Raw genomic sequence first — 27,370 nt, 5'->3', positions numbered from 1 at the left:
CTCATGTGTGCCTTCTCTTGAGCCCGCCTCCACGCCTCTCTCTGATTGGTCCAAATCGATCTCCTACAAGGATGTAAAAAACCGGACTCCTTTGGTCACGTGACCCTGGACTTTGGTCTCGCGCAGTTGAGCTATATGATAAGCACTGTGCCGTCGTAATTCGTCTACACCGCAAAAGTTGACACGCTGTCCGCACTGTGCAAAGGTACATATTAGGTGTGTCTATTGTGTGTAGGAATTAAAGCAGTACACAGTAAGAAAAACTATTTAGACAAATTTAATGACACAATACAATTGTCTCACACACTCAAGAGAAACAGAAACAGTCACCGTAATCTCTTTCTTTTTACAGAAAATAAAACAGGAAGGAACAGCAACCTACACCAAAGTTTATAAAAATAAATGATAGTGTTTTTTTGATGGACGTATACAAACTTTGCAGTGTTTGGTTTGGACTTTAGACACAACAAACCCATCCAACTTTCCTTTGTGTTCTCAAAGTCATTATACTCCTCCCCCATAATATTTGGCCATAACTGTAACATACAGCCGTATAAGAAATTGCACATAATAAGAGCACAGAAACATGGTTACACAGTTGAGATAAGAAAAAGATATATCTAGGATTTCTTTATACAAAGCACGATAGAGGAACGTGCTGCTGGATGTTTGAATATGTAAAAGACGGTGTTGTTAAAAAGCATTTTACTCTTCAGGGTCACAAAGCCGTGTGTGGCCAACCAAACTGAAACAAGAGTGCTAGTCCTCTCTGGGAGGTTACAATATATAAACCAAACATAAATGTTGCACATAATCACTCCACATTGGTCTCCACTCGCATGATTCACACGTCATATTCTACACTCGAAACACAATGAGGTCAATACCATAAAAGGTCAAGTAGTGACTTTTCTGAGGTGTTTTGTGCTTCCCTTTTGTTAAGCTGTGTGATTTACGGAAAACAATGGCTGTGGTTCACCTTTATGTGTCTGCACTGTGTGTTGGATTTAACACTAAAATAAACATCATAAAAATGACACACATGCTTAAACACCAGAGAAGCGAAATAAGGGCCAGTCTTGTGCACCACATTTTAAACAATTGCACACTATTGATGTCGCTAGCTGTTAAGGGGTTAGGAGATGGCACAGTTTTTATCTTTGTCCTTTGCACTGAGACTGTGAGCTCTCCTCCGCCTTAAGCTGCCTCTCAGTCCCCATTCTCTGGGCACCTCTCTCTCCTCTACAATCTCTGGGTCTTGGCTATGCTCTGGTCGCTGCATTCGGAGCTGTGGGGGCAGAGGTATGGGCTGTCCCAGGAAGAAGCCCTCTTCCTCAGAGTCGGAGGACGAAGAGCATGTGGAACAGTCTTCATGTTTGTAGTGGTGGGCCTGTTGTAGGGTCAGTGAACAGGTGCTGGCCCTCCTGTCCCGGTCTTTCTCTCCTCCTCTCCACTCCAGCATGTCCAGCCGAGGCCGGTCCATGGAGCGCGAGCGTCGGGAGCGCCTCTCCGTTCCCCCCTGGTGGAGAGCGGGGTCCGACGGGACACGGGAGCGGCCCCAGCCTCGACGCAGACCCCGCTGGTGGTAGGAGGATCCATCTGGTCACAAAAACACAATTCATTTGATTTGTGGTTCCTGAGCAACATATGGTGCATCTCATATAATTAGAATATCATGGAAAAGTTCCTTTTTCCCATAATTGAATTCAGGAAGTGAAACTTTTACACTTAAGTAACAAACAAACAACTCAAATAATATGGTTGAAGTTCAAAATGAGTAAGAAGAAGTTAAATACCGGTTCTGATCCTCCCCCGTTATGTTTTATACATTATTCATAGAAAATAGAAATAAAATTTACAGCAATCAGTGTACATGCTATTTAACTCGGTCAGCTTAAATACATCTACCCTTTTTGACAAAATAAGAACAAAACAATGGGAACAGATTAACCAAAATCGTACAAAGGTCATACAAGAAATAACCAAACAGAAAAACCTTGGTCCAGCTCGTAACCATTCAATATTTAGTTTCTGAAGAGTTTTTGATAAGCTGCTCTGAATATAATTCAAATAGTTATATGCTTAATCAGATCTTGAAATGTTAATGTTTAAAGTTTGATAAATAGTGGATTTGTTGGTTCTCTGTAGGTATGTGGGTTTATTTATAGCTCTTTTTTGGAGGATGAAAACTGAGCACTGGATGTGAATTTGTTGCGTATACCTCCACACAGTACATCATGTATGGGAAAATAAGGTACAACGTAGACATGTAAGTGAATATTCAACTTTTCAATCCATTTTCTTACCCAGCAGATCCATCTGTGGCGGGATGCCCTTCTGTAGATTTAACCTGCTTCCAAAACCTCCGGCAGACTCATCTTCGTCCTGCTCATTCTCCCCGTCCTCTCTCCGCTGCTCTTCATCATTCTCCTCTTCATCCTCGTCTTCCTCCATGGAATAGCTGCTGCTGATTGGCTCTCTGAAGCTGACCCTAGCCGTGCCGGAACGAGACATGGGGGCAGGGGAATCAGTGGAGGGCCTGTCGTCTGGAGTGGGGAGGTTCGGTGGGGGCGAATCTTGTGGCATCAAGTCACGGGACTTCAGGGGCAAAGGAGGTGGGAGGATCGGAGTGTTGTTGTGTGGGAGTGGGGGCGAGTCGGGGGAGATGATGTGGTTCACATGTGAGTTTTTCTGAGGTGGAAACACTGTAGGGAGAAAAATCAGGGCGCAACGTTGTAGTTAATACAATATGATATGATACGATACAACTTTATAGTCTGAAATTTGTTTTGCAACGCAGCAGCTCCAATTACAACATCACAAAAAAGACAAGAATCACAACATCAAGACAGAACCCCAAAACTACATAAATGCAACAACATAAGATAAGACAACATTTAAAGCCCATCAGCGTCTACTTGATCTGGGATTAAGTGCCGTATTAAGTCTGGTGCACTAAAGAGTGCTTCAGTCTATCTTATTCAATTTTGGAACCCTATACATTGTATGATTATTATTTAATACTGAAGTCATTAAGCAGAAGTGTGTAAGGTGTTACCTTGTAAAACTTGATTAGTCTTTTCCACCCACTTCCTACAGTCCTTAGCAGTAGAGGTTCCTCTTGAATTAAGACCAGTTAGTCCAGTGTTTCCACCTAACGGAGAACCAAGAACAGCAGGTTTGATGCCACAGTCCTCTGGCAGTAAACTGTAGTGTGGGAGGTCGCTGGGCCAAGATGGACCTAAGCCATTTCCTAGATGAATATGGGGGAGAGGGGAGTACGAGCCTCTAGGATGTGGATGCCCACTGAGCGAAGGAACTCCGTTTTGAACCGGAGCACTGCAGTGAACGCCTGAGAGTGGAGAGCAAATTAATGTGTAAGAACAGTTGCAATAAGATGTATAAAGCATATTTCATATAAATTAATGTTGGTTATATTCAAGCCATTGCCAGAGGAGTTGACACAGAGTTAATTAAACCTATCAGCTACACAAAACTCTCTCTGTATTTCTCAGTATGGTAGCGTCTACAAACTCCACTTTCTCAGGAGCTCATGAAGCGCCTAAGGGATGTTTCAGTTTGTTGATTCTTCCACTAAGAAAAAACCTGCACGTACAGCAGAAGGTATAAAATCCATGCGCAATCACAGAAGGCTTACCTCATGTTGAGGCACCGACAGTGTTGTTGTAATATCTCAGAATTTCTCATGGACAGAATTTACGCACTATAGCTTTAAGCTGACATCATGGACATCCAACCGACAAGAGTTGAACACCAATGCTATGCACCATAATCACCTCTGGTTTCCACTGCAGTGTGAATGCAGTCTTTTACAGCAGTTATAGGGAATTTGACGCCCTCTAGTGGCTGCAGTGGAGAACCACACTGTTGCCGTTGGTGTTTCTCTGCTGTTGTCCCGGAGCGTCTGTGCTGAGGCGGTCTGCTCTGGAAGGCAGAGTCACAGGAGTCAGAGTTATCGGGGTCCTCTCCCAGAGAACAGGGTCTGGAGCAGTAGATGAGTCCGGCCCGAGGCAGGAAGGGACGTCCCAGCAGAGGTAGCTGACAGCGGGCGCAGCAGAAACACGTCTCCACAGCGTGCCAGTGCTGACCCTCGTATGTCATCTGGCCCTGGTCGATTCCTGAGAGGAAGTCATTTCATGATTACATAAGTCGTTTGTGTAAGCTGAAGTATCCCAGTGTGTTACAGTATGTACATATAACTTAGTAGTTCTGCACCTTTGACACAACGGTGACATACTTACTTGCTGGTTTAAATATTAATACATGAGTATGAGTGACAGATCATACTTATGTGTCACTTGAAAAAACCTTTGAACTCTGTTGCTGGGAGAAATAGAGTATTTATCTTTAACATTTAAGCGGTTTTCAGATGTTGCTGGCTCCTCACAGTGAATCTGTTTGTTGAATTCCTATAGAAGACTAGTCGTTTGCTGGCAGGCTGTATATAAAGAGTTTTGTTTGACATTCACAATTTCATCAATGCTGCTGGCATGAATACACATTTTAAAATCAAAGGAGACAGATGGTCCAACTATTGTTGTGGTTCTATGCAGGCTATAAAATACAAGAACAAAACAACTATTTTGCCTGAAACCACAAGGGGAAGAGAATCATTTCCATACACTGATCAGACATAAATCAACTTAAAACGAGCTGATTTGCAGGGTGTCCTGGTTGTGAAACTGTTTTAATTTTTCTTTGTGCAACACAGATGATAATTATGTAATACATTTGTAGATTGTATTCTTCTATACTGCAAACAAGAAATGCATTTCATTTCTCTCTATGTAGACCAAATAAGTAGTGAAGTATATATTCCACCGTCTGATACTGGCTGTTATATGTTCAGGAAACAAAGCAAGTGAGATTATTTACATGTAATTTAGTACCTATGTGTTCTCCGCAGGTATCACAGTACTCTGCGTACATGGACTCGTAGCAGGAGCAGCAGTACGGCCGACTCTCTCTCATGATGTAACGCTGCCCGCCTAGTGCTGCCTCACATTCAAAACAACAGAAGTGCTTCATGTGCCAGTATCTTCCTTCCGCCTCTGTGCATTCGTCTGCTAGAATTATCTAGGATTCAGAAACAACAGGAAGAGAAAAGGGAGAGGCAGAGAGGTCAATCAGTGATGATTTCTAAATAGGTACAGAAGTAAAGCAAATCAGTACCTATGTGTTCTCCGGTCCTCAAAATGAGTAGTGAGGATTTGATTTAACAAGATAGAGGCAAAAAGACGCTATCCTCTTAGCCATCCTCTGGCTCTAAAGAACTCTTGTGGATTGATCGTGCCAGATCCATTAGTGAACTAATCCTTTAAGTCACAGTGAGAGGCCATTCAAAAAAGAAGAGATCCACGGAAATAGATCTCTTTTCTATTTTTTTTTAAATCTTCACATTCCCCACCAGTGAAACTATGCACTGATAAGGGAAATGATGAAGTACAGCAAAAGTAAGACACCTGACAAGGCCTGGTGACTCATTTGGGATTCATTGGAGGATGTTTCTACTTCCAATTACATCTGAACAAAAAACCTCATATCCCTGACATTGCTTTTTGCTGTGTTAATTAAGGAGAGACACGGCAGGTGAATAGGGTGAAATCTTTTACTTATTTATTCAGAAATGTTTAATATATATGCACAATTGGCAATATTCAACTGATTATTATAATTTTTTCATTTTATAAATCAAAAAATACTATGCACAGGTCTTTGAAATGTATTTTCAGCATGTTTTTAAGAAGAATATGTATCATAAATCAAACATTTAACAACATATGAACAAATCCTTCTGGAATGACATTCAGATTAGCGCTAAGGATGATTATGTTAAATTTAGTTGATGCAAGATTTTTGGGATTAAAAAAAACGAGTATGAAGTATGAAGGAAGACATGTTATGGAAGCAAAATAGACAAAAATCTAATAATGCTTGAAAAAACAATGTTTCTGCCTGCTGTGTCCAACCTTAAAAGATGTGTTCCAAAATGATTGCTTTAAGTGGATAATTCACTTAGGAGAGAGAGATAATGGAAACATGGGGCGCAGGAGATTTGAACTTGCTCCAGAGAAGCCTAGCAGGCCTCTTAGAAGTCCGTCTATACTTTCCATTCAGAGCACTGCTGCTACACAATGCTGTTAATGAGAGTTGGTGAGACAGGTACCTCGTCGCAGGCCTGGCAGCGGGGCTTGAGCTTCTCAGCATGGTGCCGGCCGCAGTAGATCTGTCCGTCCTGGTAAAAGTAGATTAGATCGACCAGCAGCTCACTGCAGGAGGCACACTGGAAACACTGAGGGTGCCAGCAGCTGCCCTGTCCCGCCCGGCTGGCAAACACCGCTATGTCGCCACCGCAGATCTGTCTGCCACACTGGAAAAATACATTTGGGTTGGGGTTGGGAGGGGGAGGCGTGGTGTAGAGGGAAGGAAGTTAGATGGTTTGTCCTTTGACAAATGGTGAACTCTGCAGGTTGCACAAACAGGCCCTGCAATCATTAAATCCTAGAGTGTGTGGCCCTTGAGCTATGCATGCACATACATGTCATGCACCTGCATTTTCTCCAGTCATATAAAGAGAGAGTAGTTTTCTGCATGTGTTCTAATAGGATTGAACATTGATGCTTCATTGTTATATACTGATCCTGTATTTTTTTTTTTAAAGTTTAAGATTTTTTTTGGCATTTTTTTTATGCTTTATTGATAGTGTAGAGACAGAGTTGAAATGGGGCAGAGAGGGGAGTGACATGCAGAGAACGACCACGGGCTGGAATCGAACCCGGGTCCGCTGCTGGCCGAGGCCCATGGAGGGGACGCCTTACCAACTGAACTAAAGGCGCCCCCATGATCCTGTAGTTTTTAAGCTTTATATTGACCTGTCTCTTAAGGGATTCTGATATGTTTGTAAACATAAAATAAAACTGCTGCTGTACCTGCTGGCAGATGGCTCCAGTCATAGTTACTGGGAAGAGTCTGACGACGCCTCGGCCCAAGTTTTCTCTTTTCCTCTGCTGACTGAAGATACGCAACTCCTTCTTCTCCTCGTCATCCAGCGCGTTACAGTACTGAGGCTGCAAGAAACACACACATATTCCTGTTGACATGTGCATACAACAATTATTTGTAAACCTCATTTATCCTATACACTTGTTTCAGTAAAATGAAATAAATCTGTATGTGTTTAGTCCTATTAATACTCTATTCAATGTCATTTGGAACAAATTATTATTGTTTAAAACTCAAATATAACTATCTAATCCAATAGCTGTAATAGTTACATTTGACAATCTTTTAGGTGGTGCATTAAAAACAAACTTTTCCAATTGACAACATCTCTATAAAGGACGGAAAAAAAGTTCACAATCAATAATAACAGCATCTAACCACAATGTTACAGTAGACCTGGAGTGAAGCCAAAGACTCCAGGGTCATAGTGTTGTTACCTCACTGTCGTGGGCTGGAAGCTGGTGCAGTAGTTGTTTGATTCGGGATCTCTCCCCTGGACTGTTCACATACGGCACTCTGTCCTCTGGCAAGCAGCTAAAATACTGGTAGACCTGTATGAGGAGACACAAAGTGTGTTCACACATGAAGACATAAATGAATACACTGAACACTTCAATAAAATCACAGAGCAATTAATTCAATCAAAGTCATAAATCAGAAACACTGACTATTTTTTTCCCTATAGTTGTAACATTTTCCAGTGTGTGTAAGAACATGTCCTAAGTGGAGAAGGAAGCATGCGTGATGTGGTTAATATTTGTCTCGACTTTGCGTCTGCTCTGCACCCTGGTTGTTACCTGTTCGGGCTTGAGCCCCGGTGGGACCCATGCGTACTCCTCTGAGGCGCAGCCCGAGTCGTCGTCAGAGATGGAGTGTCTGTGGAAGTCTGAAACCAGCTTCGTCATCATCTTTTCCAGCTGTCCCGGCACCGAGCGCACGGCATGCTCCTCCCGCACACACTTACAGTGGACACAGATCTTCCTGTGGAGACAAGGGCAGAGTTTTTTTTTATTACTTTTAAAAATATTTTGGGGTATTTTAGACCTTTTATTCAAATACAGTTTTGTAAGGGGGATAGAGAGTAGGGGAAGACCTGGGCCGGAATTAAACCTGGGTCCACTGCGACAAGGCCTCATACCCACAAAGGTGCCTGCGTTTTTTAAATTTAATTTCATCTTTTGACTTATTTACAACATGCCAAAGCAGATCAAATGTTTTCAAGAAACAACACAGGTGGGCTCTTCAGTTGTAGTAAGTTGCAAACTACAGTGTTACAATTTGAACCTCAAACAAGACTTTCTGACAAAAGCAGAAATAAAAATAAACTAAGTGCTGAAGTGGATTTTTGAACCCCACAATTAATCAATTAGGAAATCTTACTCCTATTAAACTTTAGTGGGAAGGCCAGTCTATATATAACACACTCATACAGCCACCCCCACAGTTTGTAACCACATTATTTATGAACACACTTTGCGTCTGAGACATTATGTCACAGACCAGCCCACACACATTCTTGAGGTTGACTCAACCAGAGTACCTGCAACTAAATATTACTTATACCACAGTTGTCACTGGAATCAAACACACAATCCAGATCATTCAAAACAAACTCAAAACTTCACAGAAGAATCCAAACAAATGTCATGTTATGCCAACCCATTTAACTGATTGTAGTAGAAACCTCGATGAGAACAAAAATAATATTAAAGGGTCGGATAATCCATTTAATGACCAGCAGCATCTCATCAGGACCAGCCAAGTGCAAACAAGCAGGAAATGAGGTCACTGACTCCAATAAGCCCGGTTGAATTTAAGAGAGGGAGGAGAAGATGGGAGAAATAATCTCCCTCTGGATCCTATTACACCCTATCTCTTCCTCCGACTCCTCAGCCCATTCAACCCAGCAGAGGGTGTGTCTCTGTGTGGGAGCGGTGGAGTCAGAGTGAAGTGCCCCGGGGTGTCCGTGAGGTGTAGGTGACACTTATGTTTGTTGATTTGACAATGTGTCCATATGCAGCAAGTTTTACATGTGTATATCTTTGCTCCGGTTGCATAACAGCCTGGCAGCTGGCACTTGTGGCTCATGTTCACAAAGCACAAAGCTGCTTTATTCCAGCACCCAACCCCCCACACACTCAACCCAAAAAAAGCTAGCAAACAAACGCACACAACTGCTTATAAACTGCATGATAGCTTCTCCCTTAATCAATTGTCTTTTGATCAGCCTTGGTTCTTTAATTACTGTGTGTCAGAGTCAATTTGCTCTGTGCAGCTTAGGCTCTGTAAATGGGCATGTTGCTATCTATGGTGGGCCCCCTTTGTTTACATATCCCTTGTTAACATACCAGTTTACCATACCAGTTTACAGCGCCTAGTCTGTGTATTAACAATGAACTTTTAGCATGCACAGTAAACCTTGACAAGCATTCTCCAAAATCGCTGACTCCACCTTTAAAGAGTTGACAAAAAACAAAACAAAAAAAAACAAGAGTTAATAAATGCTACTATGGGATTTCTCAGTACCTTTTTCCCAGGCCCAGAGGACAGTATTTGCTTGGAAAATATAGCTATCCTGGATTAGAACCTTATATGGACACAGTTGCCAAGCAGAGTATACCAATATAACTAATAGTAAACATAGGAAGTCCACTTAGGCTAAGCCATGTTGGCACAAATGTGACCCCAGCTGTTTCTGTGTATGTGTATGTGTGCGTCTTAATGTGTGTGAATCTGTGTTAGTAGGGGTGGGATAGGCTGTGACACACATGCCTATGTAAGTGGGTAGGACGACACAAGCGGAGAGCTGGCATGATGGGACAGATGGCAGATGCAGTCGGTCTCACCCCCACCACCATCAGCCTCCACATGATGAAAGCAAACAGGGATATAATAACCAGTGGGTGCCAACCCTCACATGCAGCCTACAGTAATTGGGACATGACGACAAAGTGCCGATTTGGACACATTTTGGGTATGAAAGTCCGAAGGAGAGTGTTTCACCAAATACTGGTTTGTGCGCAAGCCAAAACAATTAAATAAAAGTTTTACTACATATACAACAAACCACATGCTGAACCCACAAATCAGCACCAAAAAAGTATATTATCAAATTGTATAGTTACAGTGTTACAGTATAAAAACGTACCCATCTATCCTCTTTGCTTAGCGAGGGCGTGCTTAATCATGACTTCAGTTAAATTAAAAGCAGCGCATTTCCGAAGGGTATTACAACTGTAATTTACCGAGCCCTGCTGTGCTGAAGCCTGTCCGGTTCAATTATTTGAGTCACAAGCCTCTGATGTAATACAACAAGGATTTATCCCCTCTGGCTGTCTAGTACATTCGATGCTGGTCCAACTAATCAATAGGAAGTTCCAAATTAGGAAAAATCAAAGCCTAGCTGGTTCGATTATAATCTGCAACTATATTTATAATCTATAAATCTTTTAAGTCATTTTTAAATCAGAAGTGTCACATATTCACTTATTTCCATTCCAAAATTTAGCATCTAGTTCTAGCCCTTTGTCAAAATCAGATTAGTGGTATATGAAGTATTGATAGTGTGAAAGTCACCAACACCCGCTTGAGGGCAAGGGTAAATCAAAGTGCAGAGGAAAATGTAATTAATTAAGGATTACTATATTATCCGTACTTCCCAAATGTGATGATTAGAAGAAAAGTGAACTGCACTGTACTGATGCTACAACCAGCCATGTATGTTATTAAGAATGAGACACAACAGATGTTGCTTCAGACCGACAATCTGCCTTTAAATGTGCTTTTCTGGGCCAAAACATTGTTTCCGACAGCTGATTTCTTGTATGTGTTTATCGGCTATGGATAATCCACTAGAAATATTGAACCAAATAATAGTGAAATTATAACTAGGACTACAGCTGTGTAATACTGATGGAGTATACTGAATGGAAAGGTAAATATAAAAAAATATATTTACATAGAATTGAGCATAAATAAACATATTTGAACCAAATCAAACAGCCTTAACTAGCTTTAGCTGAGGGGATTGACCCTGAATCATTGTAATGAATCTTCTTTAAATAGAATGACAACTCCTTGAAGATAATGTGTAGCCTTCTAGTTAAGATACATTATAGGCAGACAGCTGTGTACAGGGGATCTGAGTAACACATCTAACTATACATGACGTAATGTAGAGCACTTAAAGTCCCCTAAAATGTGTACAAAACAACATGAAGTCAGGCTTTGAACCACCAGCATCATCATCATCTAAACATAAATCCTTCAATCTAACCACATCCCCCAAACTTAATGACTGTTTGAGCTTCTAGTCCCTGTAATCTTGTTTGACAGTAAAATATGACAGTTTCTTCAGTACCTTCTGCAATCATGACAAATGAGTCCACGTTGGCCTGGTTATGTTGTCCCATCCAGACTTGAGTTCCATTGAAACTGTGAAGGTTTGCATCCGATAGGCGCTGTCTCTACACACCCCTCTGTCTGTCAGTAAGAGCAGGATTTTCTAAGGCAGCTCCCTTCCATGTGACGATTTCTGTGTGTCTGCTCAGCTCTTTTTAATGTCCCCGCCACCCCCGACTCCCACCCTCCTCCGTGCTGACAGTGGGCTCAAAACAAAAGGCACGACCACACAACACACATGCTCATGTGACTTTTTTTTTATTTTTTAGAAATGAATGGAGATGAGATCCCATAGATATATTAATAAGATCACAATTTTTTTATGATTAATTGTGCAGCCCTACTTTGAAGATTTTGAGACACCAGAGTTCCAGTGAGGACCATGAAAGAAACTCACTGTGTCATTTCTCCTCTAACCAGATTGCTGTAGTTGATTCATAACAGATGGACGCATGTTTCTGTGATGAAGTTATTAATCATAGAAATAGGACCAGCAGATTTTGAGCCTACGAACAATGCAGTGCGCTGTGCAACATTTGTCATATTATGTGATCAAGATGGGCACGCATGACGACAAAGTTAAATGTCAAGTAAGCAACATGAGATTTATTCTTAGTGAAGTCACGACACATCTCTGAATACAGCTCCTCTGCCTTAGGACAATCACCTGGGACACGTCTGCTAGTGAAAACACAGTATGCTTCGATTCTTTATTATTCACTCTTCTGTCTTTATATCAATATAAATGAATTTGTTCATGTTTATTTAAGCCCAAAGAAATGTTTGTAGAAACAACTCATTAACAACATCAGAGTCAGCATTGCTGTTAAAGCTGCAACAGACAGTTGATTCATTCAGAAGTCAATTGACACATTTTCCTTAAAAAATATGATTTTCCAAGCAAAATTCCAAAATGTCTGCTTATAAAATGTCAAATTGTTTGTCTTTTCCTTGTTTATTGTAATAGTAAATTGAATATCTTCTTATTTTGGCCCGTTGTCTAGTCATTCGTTAGTTAACTTGCAGCCCTAACATAATGCTGTTTTTAGACGACTAACTTTCAAAACAGACAAACTACACCACTGTATTTGGGTATAAAGGAACATTGTAGGTCCTTTAAGGTGGTTATTAAAACTGGATCGAGCAGTCATAAGATAATTCTCTGCTTTAAATGTGTGCTGCTGGTTCGATAATCTATAACTGAGACATACTGCAGTCTTCCTTAGATCTGATTCTTAGAAACAGATGGGCCTTGTCTGATGCCTCTCCTCTACTCATTAGTGACTCAGTAATTGCCGCATGGCCACCCAGCCTAATAGCGATGGCGACTTTGAACACTTTTGAAGCGTGGCGGGGACCTGTGGGTCAAAAGTAACTCAATTCTCTCGCCGCTGGGCAGCGGAAGTGCCATCTGCTCCCCACCACAGTCTAAGCTCCGTCTGATAAACCTCAGGATGAAGATGGATCACTTCCCTCTCAGCGAGCATCAGAGGCTAAGCCTGTGGTCGTTTGGTTGACTATTGGTGTGACTATAAATTAGTTATTTAGGAAGATGCAATTAGCAAAAAGACTCTGGGGTCTTAAAAACTGACCCTAATAAATCACAATCATTGAATCACTTTCATGTTCGTCATTCTGCTCAATACGCTAAGAGTCTTGAAACGTCTAAATAAGACATCCCCCTCTTTGTATACCATTCCAAAAGTCATTTCAGATCTGTCCTCCAGCCAAACGCTTATTGGACAATCTTCCATAAACGCCAACATTGTGTTAATACTACACAGATTAAACATACTGTAAACAGATTGATGTGCACAAGGGTTAGATTTACACCAGAGTGTAGCCGGAGGAATAGAGCGGAACACGTGTTATAGATTACATCCTAACTTCTAAGCTTTTGTCTTGACCTGAATAGAGGGGAACAGAACTGAAAAAGCTAAAAGATATAATTACAGTGTTTTGGTTAAATGAACTACGCATTCCTGTGCCCTTTGTTTAATATTCTCAACCACAGAGCAACAGTCGGTCTCTGCCATGCCGTGCTCATCAGGGATAATGACTTAAGCCAGAAATAAATCTTTTTATCTACTTTTCTCTTATTCATATAGCTTTCAAACTCGGTAAAACCACTCAACAGAACACAATGCAGTTGGAAAAAATGTAATGTATAATCTGGATCATGCACTTCCTTTCAAGCGTTTGACTCCTTGCCTTTGAACACAGAATAAATAATTAATGGTTATAAAGAAATAATAGTTTTATACATTGTAAACACACTTTAACAAGTCACATTTGAAAAGGGAAAGCAGCAGTGAAAGTGGAGACAGAGGGAAGCATGAAGTGGTCCAGAAGGTTAGTATATAACAGCAAGCAGTAAGGCCTAATCTTATTAGCGTGATTGACAGGATCAGACAATCCAAGAGACCCAACCTGCTGGATATTCACTAAAGGATTAAAGGAAAGAGACAAAAGACAAAAAGGGGCACAAATGAAAGCACGCCAGAACCTGCTCAACAGAGTCAAATCATTTGTTTTTCAGGAGGTCCTTTGATAGACGGTCAACACGTCCTAAACAAATAGCTGTGAAGAAGTGTGTAGGCTTTTGTCTAAATTTAAAAGGTGGAGTCAGCGATTCTGGAGAATTTGTGTTGTCAACATGGATTTTTGTCAAAATAAGGGAATATCTATGACCTGGCCCCTCAGTTTGACACTTGGCTGAGGGAACTGGTGGGCATTTTGCATGTGGAGAGGCTGAGATATGAGCTGTCCGGCAACTCGCACAGATTCCTCGCCGTTTGGGGCCCAGTGCTTTAACACACTGGGGACTGAAATGTCTACCCTCTTTGTGTCAATTGCCCTGTCGGGTGCCCGTCCTGGGCCCTGTAATGAAGATAATGGTAAATGGACTTGTATAGCGCTATATCCCCGTTTATCACAGACCCAAAGCGCTTTACATTGTTTTTTGTACACATTCACCCAGTCACACACACATTCATACACCGATAGCAGCTAAGCTAAGCTAACTATCGGGAGCAATTCGGGGTTCAGTGTCTTGCCCAGGGACACTTCGACATGTGGCGGGGAGACGGGGGATCGAACCTCCGACCCTGCACACCAGAGGCGAACTCCCTACCCACTTCGCCACTGCCGCCCCTAAGATACTATTGTAGTTGACGTGTGAGGTTTGCCCCAGTTTTGTTTTTGCTTTGTTTTGTTTTTTGTGTATTTGTAGCTTATTTTATCTCTTGTCTGTTTATGCGAGGGAGGAGGGCGGGGGTTGTGTTGTATGTGTCTACTTATTCTGTTTTTTGTCCGTATGTAAAAAATTGTAAAAACCATTAAAATAAAAGTAAAAAAAAAAGAAAAGTGAATATCTCCTCACATTTGCGGTACCTGTCGGCACTGTGTGTGTGCTGGGGGAAAAAATAGCAGCGTAGACTCTGTAAACGGGCATGTTGCTAGCTATGGTGGGCCTTTGTTTAAATACCCTTTGTTAACAGATCTGTTTACAGAGCCTATGTTGTATTAACACTAGATTCCTTTTCAGTGCAGACACAGTACGACCAGGTAGCGGATTGTAAGGAGATATTCACTGATTTTGACAAAAAGTGATTTTGAGAACAAGCATTCTCCAGAATCGCTTTAAGAAGGAAGAATTACAAGAATTAAAAGTATTTTTGCTGTCTCAACCCAAAATCACAATATGGATGTCCGACAAACACTCATCCACACTAAATCTGAATCCAGAGATCTATTTCAATATAATAGATGTTTAAGCCTTAAGATTATATCACTGAAACTCACACATACAATACAGAGCATGCTGCAGGATGACTTAAGTTAATCCTTGCTTCTCTTGCAGATGTCGGGACCCTACAGTAGTCTATAGTTCCGGTCGGCTATGTGACGGTCATGCGTTGTCCCGACTGGGTCATGTTTGTTGTCTTTGTAATGTACATCTGCACTCATCGTGTACACAGATCACGGTTAAGCCGATTTTCATTTGGAAGCAAATAGCAATGTTGCTATTCCCCATGTGACATAAGGCTGGCACAAAACTAACACACACACGCACGCCCGGCGCACGCACACACACACGCACACACACACGCACACACACACACACACAGTATATCAAAACTCATGGAAAATGCATTTATTTGTAAATTAGTCTGAAAGTTGAATTTATCTGCACCAAATGACGTCTTCTGAAGTTTAACAGCATTCTATTTTATATTGTTTTTAAGTAGAAGGTCATTATCAAAGGTTGCACAATATCCAAAAGGCAACACTCTTCCAACGGAGAACATACGGTTTGAGACAAACATTTCCTGCTAAGGCTGCAAAAGGCAGCGCCGGCAAAGTTAAAGACCCCAACGGTTCCTACCTCCAGCCATGGACACGGAAGCCGGGGCACTGGTCTCCACAGCGCATACAGGGCTGCCCTCTGTCTGGGTCCTCTTCCTCCTGCTGCTGGAAACACAACACAAAACCACGTCAGCTCACATTGTTCCACACACCTTTTGATGGTAAGGTTAAGACAACATAGTTAGCTTAGTTAGCACATACAGTGTTTGCTACACATGGCCGCAGAAGCATCCACATCATATTGAGCAAGTGAGTGAGTGTGTTAGTGAGTGGTGTTTCTACACTGAAGCCACAAGCAGAATGCACTTAGGGTCAATCGCTTATTCGCTTTAGCCTCTAAATCAGCTGCATTTAGGCTGGAGTATGGGCTGAATATAGATTTCTCATGTATTACTTAATGACGTACATTTATGAAAATCCTGTGTGCTTGAAGTGACAGTGAAATAATAAACCATTACAGAGGCTGCACAGTGCAGTAACTCGGGTGTGTGTACGTTGTATTTGACACATTGTGAGTGACGATATATACAAATCACATCCCTGGTGGTTAGCCCGGAATACACAAACCTCTGTTCTCAAATGTGTTTTAATTAAAGCTTATAAATAACACGATTTTCTTACAGCTGAATGAACAGTAATCTCTCCTGGATTTTGGGTTGACCCCAAACACTGCAGCTCCTGTTGAGTTTGTACAATCACTCACTAGTCATTTGGACAAAATCTTGCAGTGGGTGTTGAACCCTCTTAGTCCATTGGCCAGACCAGATTCTGGTACCAATCAAGGTGCAAAGGTTACCTATCATTTCTTAAAAGATCCATGTCTGTAGATAATATTTTGGTACGAAAACCCTTTCTTTCCTAGAGAAATGTGTTTGCGTGGGAGGCCGGTCCTCAAACCTGGCCACTGTCTTATCAACTGTGAGTTTTAGGGATGCTATAATGTGTTTTCTTAGTAAATGAAGTAAAATCTCAAAAAGACCTTGTGCCAAAAAAGTGCTGAGCAGTGCATCTGACTTAGCCAACAGCAACTGACATATCTCACTTCTGATTCAATTCCTGCAGCCTAGTGTGTGTGTGTGTGTGTGTGTGTGTGTGTTTGTGCAGACTATAGACTGCCGACAGGTCTCTTTTTAGAGATGAGAGGAAGGAAACAGACACAGGATGGGAGCTGCACCCTTTCCCTCCATGGAGTCACTTTGTCTCCACTTTCTTTTTCTCCGCTGCCTTGATAAGAACTCACTGTTGACAAGGACCATTCGTCTTCATCATTAGCTATTTATTAGCTACAATTAGTTATTGTTTTCTATGGGATTCTGTGACGTTATTGTTTTCCTCCACCATACGGAGAAGAATGAAAAAAACACATGGCTCATATGCTCTTCTGTCTGTTAAAAATAAAAGCTCAATAACTCCTAATTACATTAAATAATGCAGTTTTGGTGTGGTTTTCAAAATAGACAACGTGGACAAAGCTTGACTTAAACTTGCTTTCAAGCACAAAAACAGTACTTGCTCATGTTAACAACACAAACAAATGGCACATAAATAATACATAACGCACACATGCTATCTGAGTTTAACGAGCAGAGCTATAAAATGCAAATATGCAATACAGCGCGTGATACCTGTGCGTACCTGCTCTGCTGCGTTTTGATCTTTATTTTTCCAACCACACACACCTCGTAAGGACGGCAGCTCTAACGACCGAGCCATTAGTTTGCCAAGTCAAGCCTGTTTTCCCATGCAGAGAACAAATACAAGAACTGCAATGCATTACTTTGATTAAGGCAACAGAGTTTGTATAGCTTATCTCACTGATATATCTAAAGGTTGTCGTATGAGTTGTAAGTGCATGACTAATGCATTGAAAAAAATCACATTCATGAAATTGGGGCGACTAGCAGCTTGCTTTTTCTACATTTTGAACACTTTTTCTTGAATTAGAAAGTATTCCATTTGAGTAGTTATGTAGCCTACATGCTTCCAGGTTGGAGATATCGGGCTAGTTGCACTGATTACTGTATCCAGTTCTGAAGAAACCTGAACGAGTTAGTCCTGAATAATCCCATATGACAGAGTGAACTATAATTTACGTGCTGTTCTCTTAAAGGCCTCACTGTGCGTTGTGGCGTGCACTAGGATCTGTTTTGCTCGTTGTTGCCTCATTATTCTCCACTGATTGTCACTAAAAGCCAGGTATTAAAGGACGAGCTCAATGAAGCGTGCCAATGAGTTCTGGGTGACTGGAGCATTCACTTGTTAATTCCATGGGCAAGAGTTTTTGAGCTGTCACACAGGGGCCAGGGAGGCACACACTACGAAATACCTTTACATTAAAAAAACATGCTGGTGAACGGTCACAACCCTGAATATTACATTTATTGAGGCTACAACAAGTACAAATGAAAACACAGTTGGAAATTGTAGCCAACCTGACAAGATTACACTGTTACTTACTTTGCATTTGTAGAGTGAAGAAATTAAACACTTGTTATGTTCATGTTTTCAGTGACATTTTTCTTAACTCAAGTTCTCTTTGAAATGATCACAACTTTATGAGTCAGGTTCACAAACAATCATGTTTGTCTAACTTCATCCAACTGAACAGGTCACATAATTATTATTGCAGTATTAAATTGCTTTGTTCACTGTATTAGTGTCATTAATGCAAATCTTTTACATAACCTATTAGATATTTGGTAATTTTTACAATCCTTATGTCTATATTGTGTATTGTATTATCGTATTCTATACATATTTAGATACTTCTTATTTTTATATTACAAAAGTTATAATTGAATTGTGTTATATATTTACATACACATTTCTATTTATATTTGATTTCCGCTACGATGGGATCAACTAACAAAACCAAATGCACCCCAGGGATAAATGAAGTATTTCTGAATATTTAGTTATTTATGAAGAAAAAAATTCAGATCCAGAAATGATGGTCTAATTTTTCCTCTTGAATAACACATTTGGTGAACTTCTGAACTTGGGTTAGGTCAAAGGTAGCTGAAGTTGAAGGCCTGTTGCCTCTTGTCTGGTCTTCCTCTATAGAGGGATTACCTCTTGAGCTCATCAGCTATATGAGTTATAGGTTTGAAGAGCCACTGCCACATGTTTTAACTGCTTAAAGACGGTGACGTTACACATGGAATTAGAAATGTTTTAGGCATGTATTGGGTTTCTGAAGGTTAGGGTAATCCTTTTTAATATCGCCGTCTCCGCCTGTCTGAAGACCGCCATTCGAAAATGCCAAAATGGCAGGCCACTGACGTTACTTTGGATTGGAAACAAAATTCTTGTTAGAATAATATTATTGGTCTGATGTAGCAAGACAGCCCACTGTGTCTCTGCCCTTCCCGGCTTTTGTGCTTGAATTTCCCCTGAATTTTGGTAGGCTGATGAGATGATGGTCTGGCTACATTAGATTAAACTCGTCTCTATAACTTGGGACTAATTCTTAAACTGCTTGATATAAAGTGTGGTAAGAGTTTCAGCATCACATCATGGTTGCTCACTCAATTAAAGAAATATAGTATTTAAGAGTTAAGCACCGGTAAAATCACGACTGTCAGCTATTCTAGAGCATGCTTGTTGTCAAAATCAGTTAAAATCTCCCCACTGTCCGCTACAAGTAATGTGTGTGTGCTGAAAAGCACATCCAGGGTTAATACCATAGACAGTACATACAATAATACACAGGTTAATACACAGCCTAGGCACTATAAACAGGCATGTTGCTAGCTACTATTGGCCCCTTTGTTTACCTTTGTTTACATACAGTACCAATTTACAGACTTGTCTGTGTATTGTAATTTTGTTTCAGTGCACACAGGGTACGGACAGATAGCACAGATTGTGAAGAGATAATACACTGATTTTGACAAAAAATTATTTTGACAACAAGCGTTCTCCAGAATCTCTGACTCACGAAAATAAAGAAGTAAAAAACAGGAGATGATCTTGTCTGTAACAAAGATGCAAAAAAAAAACTTTGTTCTAAAATTAAAACTAGATTATGAGATGGATGAAAACATGAACCTCTTCCTCTCAGCTGTTACTTTCTCCTCGTTAAAATGGTGGTTACTTTAAACAGTCCGGAACCTGTCATTCACTCCTTTTAAGGTGAGAACACACCGGGCGCGTTGGATGTGGTGGGCGCGTTGAAAAATCCTATTTTTGCATAGGGAACCATTGGTTGGGGCGCGAGGATCCGTTGGCCGCGGCAAAGCGTTGCTTTGGGCGCTTTGGGCGCGTTGCCAAAGCGTCAAAAAAGCGTCACCGCGCCGGCAAAGCTTCAAAAAGCGTCACCGCGCCGGCAAAGCTTCAAAAAAAAGATGAAAATATTGAACTTTCAACGCTCCGGCGCGTGACGTTTAGCCGCGTTGGCCAATCAGCGGTGAGCTTGACCCTACGTCACTGGCAGAGAGCCGGAGGACAGAAAAATCTGAGACAGAATGGAGGCGCAAATAATCACCGCTGTGTGTGCGAGACCGTGACAACACAGAGGCAAACACCGAGTAGGAAATGTATTTACGGCTGGCTGCCTGGTGCTGTATGAAGCAGCTCGGGGTTACAAGACGTGGGGAAAGTGAACCAGGAGCAAATAATCACCGCTGTGTGTGCGAGACTGTATAAACACCGTGGAGTTAATGCGGCTGGCTGGTGATATGAAGCCGCTCGGGTGGGGAAAGTGAGCCAGGAGAATGGGCTTCCTGGTTAATTCAGTGAATATGTGTGGCTGTGCTTAAGCCGATAAACCAAGTTAGCACCGGTCGGATAGCGTTAGCTAACTCACCCGGCTGTGTGCGGCCACCACCTCCATATAATGAACCCAAACATAACGGCTAAATCCGGGGAACTTTCACAACGAGTACAGCGAAGCACCGGTGTTTATGCCTGCCCTATAGGCTATCTACGCCAGCCACGGTCCCGTCACAGCCAGGTAATGTAGGCTACTTGCCTTTATTTTCTACTGCCCTGTGCACAATGCTGCTGTAAATGTGTTTGGTATGGTGCTGCCTTGCTGTTTGTGTTCATTTCCGAGTGGCGTGAATCTGCAATGCTGTTTTAAGGCTATTTGTTCCGTTCACTTGCTGTTTATTTGTTTTTTGGCACAATTGTTGGCCGTGTAGGTGTTGTTTTTGTGTGGACATGAACGCTGTTGTGTCGGGTCGGATCTGATCGCAGCCATGGTTGATTAGGGGAATAAATATATCGGGGGAGACTAGCTGCGTAGCTCCGTTCCTCGGACTCCCACAAAAGATAGAGCGCAGCGATGGGGATTATCTCAGCCATGGTTGATCAGCAATAGAAAAAGCGGGGGGAAATAAGTTTCGTGCGGGCTCATCTACGTAGGCGCGTTGCTTTTGGGCGCGTTGGACCATTTTTTGACACAAAATGACCACGCGCCAGATCGGGCGCGTTGGTCGCTTTGGCCCAAAGCGCCAACGCGCCCGGTGTGTTCTCAGCTTTATGGCTGTGTTTTTATCAAAACAGAAAGGTCAAACTTGAACCTTAGCAGCTGCCACTAAGCTTGACGTTTCCTTACATCTATCCTTATCATGATGACATGTCCTATATGTCAAGGCTACACAGAGACTTGTGGGTTTTTATGTGTTTTCCATACAGTTTTCCACAAAAGATAAAGTGTCTAGTTTGTGGCCCAACAAGGAGGTTTGTGTATTCAAAGTACCCCCATGGATATCCAAGTTAAATCTAGGACATTTTAGGCCAACGTCAAGGCCATACTGTCAAGAGTAGGAAGGATCAAATGGAAATTCTGACGCATTTTAATATTGAACATTTATTATAAACTCACATTAATATACTTGCATTTATTGTAACAATTACTTTGTGAAGTATCTGTATACAAAATCAAAAAGTGCTTATTTGTCACATAACGACCCCTCTCCAAATACTTACTTTATTTTACAAAAAGGGCAATCAAAAAATGTAAGATCTTTGTAAAGGAAGTTCAATACTTTGTTGGTGAAATTCAATAATTGTATGGCCTTATTTTGACTTTGAGAATATTTAATGATTAAATTCAATGTTTTTTTTAATGCTTTTAAGACCCTGCGGGTATCCTGTGTATTGTTCAGCAAGTGGAGGATGTAATGGGAGTGGTGGAAGGAAGTTTCTTCTACAACATAGCGTGGGTAAAGTAAATAATGCATTTGCAAGTTTGCTTCAGCTGTTCACATGCTCAAAAAACGTCCGTCAAACTTTTCGTATCAGCTCCTTTGTTTTCACTAAGTGGGTGTAAGGTTTAATCGCATGCGGCTGCCTCGGTTTGCTTGAGCTCTTGCTTGCTATGTAACCGTGTGTAACCAGGTAATGGACAAACTGAACGCTTGCCAACTTTGTTATCGGACATCAAACGGCAGCTGCATTGGTTCAGCCAGTGATAACCTACAATAAGATAAGACAATGGATAATTAATACACCTAAATTATGTTCAAGCCCACAGTAAATGCAAAGGCAGTGGCACCGTCCAGCAGGGAGAAAACCTGAAGAGTTTATCAACCTAAATGCATGCTGAACATGGAGTCACAAAGGCTGTTTTTTAATATATTTTTTTACTTTTTTCTTGCCTTTCATGCTTTCAAAAGCCTTTCTATTTAGTTGATCCTTTAGAAACTGTCTCTTTGCAATGCTATTTCAAATTTTTACTCAATGTTATCCTATTTCTACTATTATTGTCATGTCTATGTTGATTTTATGTATTTTAATGTGAAGCTTGTAATGCATGTAATTGTATCATTGTAAAGCACTCTGAGCTACATTTCTTGTATGAAAGGTGCTAAACGAATGAAGTTTATAATTATTATTATTAAATAAAAGAAGTGAATGATGCAGAAGACAGTTATTGTCATTCAGGTTATGCTTCTCGTTGCAGTGCTGTGGAGTTTGAGGAGTTAAACATTAACAGTATAGAGTTCAGAGGTCAGGGGGGCCTTGATGCCTTGGTATGCAGCATTGATGCACTCCTCCGCACTGGACAGGATCAAACAAACAGGCCATCGCCAAGACGATCCCCCCCCCCTCCCCTAACACATTTCTTGTTTCTCTTATGGTTTATGCATTGCTGCTTCCTGTTGCCGAGGTCAACGCCAACGGCAATGTTTAACAATTGGTGGATGGGTTTCCCAAACATGAGGGTCTAAATGAGATTTTACCTGTGTGACAGCCAGCCTTGTCTCATGATTGGTGACTTTATGTAAGGGGAGAGTTGTTTTGAAATGTTGAAGAAGATGTGTTGACTTGTTATATAAGTAAAAACACAGGTGTTACTTACATAATAACAATGACATTGGCTCTGTTCTATTAAGGTTTAATAAAGCAGCTAAATGGAATCAAAATTATTATTTACGCCTGTGCATTTCTTACTGTGACATATGCAGAAAATTAGCATACAAAGGTATCAATTGCTATAAATCACTGCACACTGTCAGACTACAGAAGCTCCAAAGATTCAAAATTATCACAATAAGTTGAAACAGAGTATTGTCATGCTACACTTTGCCTGAATATTGATTAAACACTGCTTCTTTAACACCCGGCCTGTAGCATAAGTTTTCTGTCAAACTATACATCTTTTTTTATCGATCATTTGGAAAACAAGGGTTTTTTGCATTTTCTGCATTGAGCAGTCATAAAATAAATATATTGGAATCTGATTAGATAATAGGTCATAGTGACAGTGATGTTAAATTGAATCTAAACTAGAAATGTGTAACACACAGTCACTGTAACGATGGCCAAGGAGATTAAGACTGAACATTATGTTGACATTTAATCCTTATCATGGTAAATCCTGGATAATGTCTAATCTTATGATATCCTGAACATAAACCATTAATCGAACCTTTCCCTGCTATGATACTATCTGAATAGTTTTAATGAACATGCTTCTTCTCAAACAAGAAGATGCACTTTTCACTTGTAAACAACTGTGTTGTAACATGACTCAAAACTCACTTTTCTTGAGCTGATGTAATGGAGTGTTGCATTAACTATTGATGGCATTCATTAGTACTTGAGTGTTGTTATTGTACTGTATGTGTCAGGTGTGAACAGGTGTCCTCCTGAGTGTATCAATATCATCCTTACAGGACTTACACCAAAGGATATGTTACAGGTTAACTGCAAGATCTAAACTAAATACTAAAACATTTATACACACAGGGTTAAGAAAAGCTATTATGGGCTGGTTTTCTTAGAAAGTAGCCTACTTTGAATTGTACAATAAGTTGTGTGATATTTTTGAGGCAGGATTCACTGTCATTTTGTCTGGATATATTCCAATAAGGAAGGGTGTTGCAGAAACAGATGTTCCATGGCCACACATCTGTTAGTCTGGTCTGAAAATAGAAGAATAAGCTTGATTTGTTCACTTAGGCTACATATGCTTTATTTTGGTCTCAATTCCTACTTGTAGCATAATTTAACAGAGCACCAATTGTTGTCATGATGAAAACCATGATGACAAGGTAGTTATAAACATGTTCGGGTTACAGCCAGCAGCACCATCCCTACCTGTTCAGGTAAGAAGCTATGACGTAGTCCGAGCCCTCCGGACTCTTACCTGGGGAGCGTGAAATGACTCAAGATACAAAGAATGTAGGTCGTTTCGGCTTCACAGTATGGCTACCATTAAATAATTTGATATTTTGTTTCAAAAGTAGCGTAGGGAAGGGGTTTGGCCATTTTTTTTTCACGAAACATTGTAGCCTACCAACAAACACAAAAGCCAGGTGAAGGTGAGACAAAGTTTCGCTTGGGCTGATTTCTGTGTGACTACAAGTTAATTTGATTTCAGTGAAGCAGAAAAACACCCTAAAGTAGTATATTTGGTGTTAAAAGATGATGGTATAATGCTATTAAAAGTGTAAACTGATGTGGGAAAGTCATTAAGAAATAAATGTGTGGCAAAAGTAGGCTAAAGCAAAAATTGACACTTACCGAGCGGTTTGAACGTCGCTTTTTAGACCCTCGCAGGAACATGACGTCGGTCGGTTGGATGTAGGTATAGAAAACAAATAGAAAACTAATACGTTTCCGAATGGAAAAACGGAGGGACGAAACACCGACGTCCGAATAAGTTAAAGTGAGAGTGTGTTTAACGACATGATGTTCGCTTCAGACTGCCGCTGACTCCTCCTTCCGCTTCAGTTACTCTGGCAAGCTAGACCTGAGCTAGACCCACTGACACATGCGACTTCTGGCTTAACTTTCAAAGTAAAACATAAATAAATAATAATAACGATCATGTTTGACATTAGTCGAGACAACAGCTCAGTCCTTATCACAGCCGACCTGGTACGAATCCGACCCACGAATTATCTACCCCATTTCAACTCTGTCTCTCCAAATCTGTCTAATTAGCAAAAAAAAAAACGCAAAAAAACCCAATAAAAACACAAAAAAAACCCCAACAAAAACAACAACTGAAAACCCAATAATAACAACAATAAATGTGTCAATGTATTCCCCCAGAGGTCCCAATGTTGTATCCTTTATTATACTATATATGGTTGTATCATGTCATCATATCGCATTGCGCCATGCTGACCTGCATGGTTTAATGTCTTAAAGATGGGTTTGAAAGATTGATTTAATAACGAATCAAACCTTATTTTTGTATTCATGTGTTCAATGCGTTTTAAGATATTTTAAGGATCCCCAGTTAACCCAGTGCAAAATATTGTCTAATTCATATGAATAAGTTTTATTTTGAAGGCGTAGGCGCAAAACCGAGACTCGCACAGTATATTGAGCGTGAATCTCATGAAGACAGACATTCAACTTTACCTCCCGTACACAGACGGCTGACTGTCCCGAAGTTTGGTCTGTTCTTCTCCCAGTCTACAAGGAAGTTGACCACTGTGGGAATCCCTCTAATAATAACTAATGATTAATACACTGTTTAGTCTTTATTTATCCATCTACAGAGTCTGGTTGAAATGCTGCAACATTCAGAGCACGAGAGTCTCTGTTTCAACATAGCCTATAGGCCTATTCCTAATGACGAGGAAATATGGGAACAGTTGTATTTGTGGAGGAAAGGTACACTGTTACAGTCAGTAGCAACAAGGGGGATTAGTTTGATTGCAGCCAGTTTGACCCCGAATAAAGGATTTTCATTTCACTGCAGTCATATAGAAATGCCAAGAGTAACATACTGTAATGGTTATTGCAACTGAACAGCAGCAACAGCAGAAAGCAAAGTAGGAAAGGATTTCCATAAAAAGTAATCTCAAAATGAAAAGAGGACAGCGTGCATATAACTGTCTGCAATAGATTTTTTTTTAGATGAGATTAGGGATCACAGATGCAACGCTGCCTGCACCAGGCCAGCACAAATCCTGGCAGTGTAAAAACACATAGTCCAACAAAAACAACCTGATGAGAGACTGCAGGAAGCACCTCCAAAAATATGCTGCGATTTTTCTTTACTTTTTTGTTGTTGTTGCAATGTTTAATCTTAACTCCAACATGTCCAAAGTGCCCTGCGAGCTGCAGTCAGGGTTTACTCAAGATGTTGGGACAGATGCCTTTTAATTTAGCAATTTATTTCAGATAATGAATAGCAGTCTGCTTCCATCTAGTGGCACTCTGATAGAAGACAAGCTGTACCTAAAAACGCTTCAAAAGTGCATTGAATAAATTAGGCTAATCTAAATAATAAGGCCTTAAGTGGTCTGTAAGGAAATATAGTTTGATATTATGCCCCCCCTATATCTAATTAAATTATGTTATAACCCCCATTATTAATTTACATTAATCAATAGATAATCAATAGAAACAATCAATATATTCTTTTCTTAATTTAAACTCTCCCATTTTTCTCTCACTCCAGACTCATGAGAAAGGATTTTGCAAGGCAGAGATGACTTTGCAATAAAAAGCCCAGTCATACATTTCCCATAGAGATAGCGATAAGAACCAGACATGAATATAGTTATAAACACCTGTCTGTTGTAATTTTGATACATTCGAGGACAATAGTCTAGACATGGTCATGCTTCTTTCCCAGAAATCCAGAAGATGACGTCAGCCAGAAGAGGAGACACATGACAACATTTAGCCAATCATAAGCCTTAAGCCTTGTTTAAATTTTATATATAAGATCGTGATGTTGAGAGGATCTGGACTTCTACTACTACTACTACTACTTAATTTTCTGTACTTCTTTTTGCTTTTTGTCTTCTCAAACTGCCTTGTCAATTTACTTAAATAAATACTGAGGACGAGATCCTGAATTTTACACCTTTCTCCATGGTTATTTTACACCTTCATAAATAAGGCTAAGAACACGTTTATTTTGATTTCTAACAGGTCTAAAAATGACTTAAATCAACTCTTTCAAATGCTAAAACACAGGGATTAGGATTTGTCTGTTTTTGAACAGTTGTTATGCGGCGAGAAGATTAGTGCAGAATTTAAGGTATGAAAACAGGAGTTTCTTTTTTTTAAGTAAACAATGGCTTTTATTTCCCAAAGCAAGGCTGCTTTGAATTTTGAAATTATACACTGCAGACTCTTGTAGTTAGAAAACAAATAA

At 40.6% G+C, this 27,370-nt stretch overlaps 1 protein-coding gene across 1 annotated transcript; it reads right to left on the bottom strand.

Moving 5' to 3' along the window:
* Positions 1–261: 261 nt before the first annotated feature.
* On the bottom strand, positions 262–24,933 carry prickle3 (prickle homolog 3). Its single transcript, XM_080031413.1, has 11 exons — positions 24,769–24,933; positions 15,812–15,897; positions 7,821–8,004; positions 7,461–7,574; positions 6,951–7,088; positions 6,188–6,391; positions 4,911–5,097; positions 3,798–4,139; positions 3,059–3,352; positions 2,307–2,705; positions 262–1,599 (listed from the first exon to the last, which is right to left on the bottom strand). Exons 1-11 carry the CDS (start codon positions 24,808–24,810, stop codon positions 1,136–1,138), a joined length of 2,454 nt encoding a protein of 817 aa, XP_079887539.1. The 5' UTR covers positions 24,811–24,933; the 3' UTR covers positions 262–1,135.
* Positions 24,934–27,370: the final 2,437 nt, after the last annotated feature.

The sequence above is a fragment of the Ammodytes marinus genome (genome assembly GCF_949987685.1).
Source record: "Ammodytes marinus genome assembly, chromosome: 7".
Lineage (NCBI taxonomy): Eukaryota > Metazoa > Chordata > Actinopteri > Uranoscopiformes > Ammodytidae > Ammodytes > Ammodytes marinus.
Note: the sequence above shows the minus strand (reverse complement) of the source record. Positions and strands in the feature narration are given on the sequence as shown.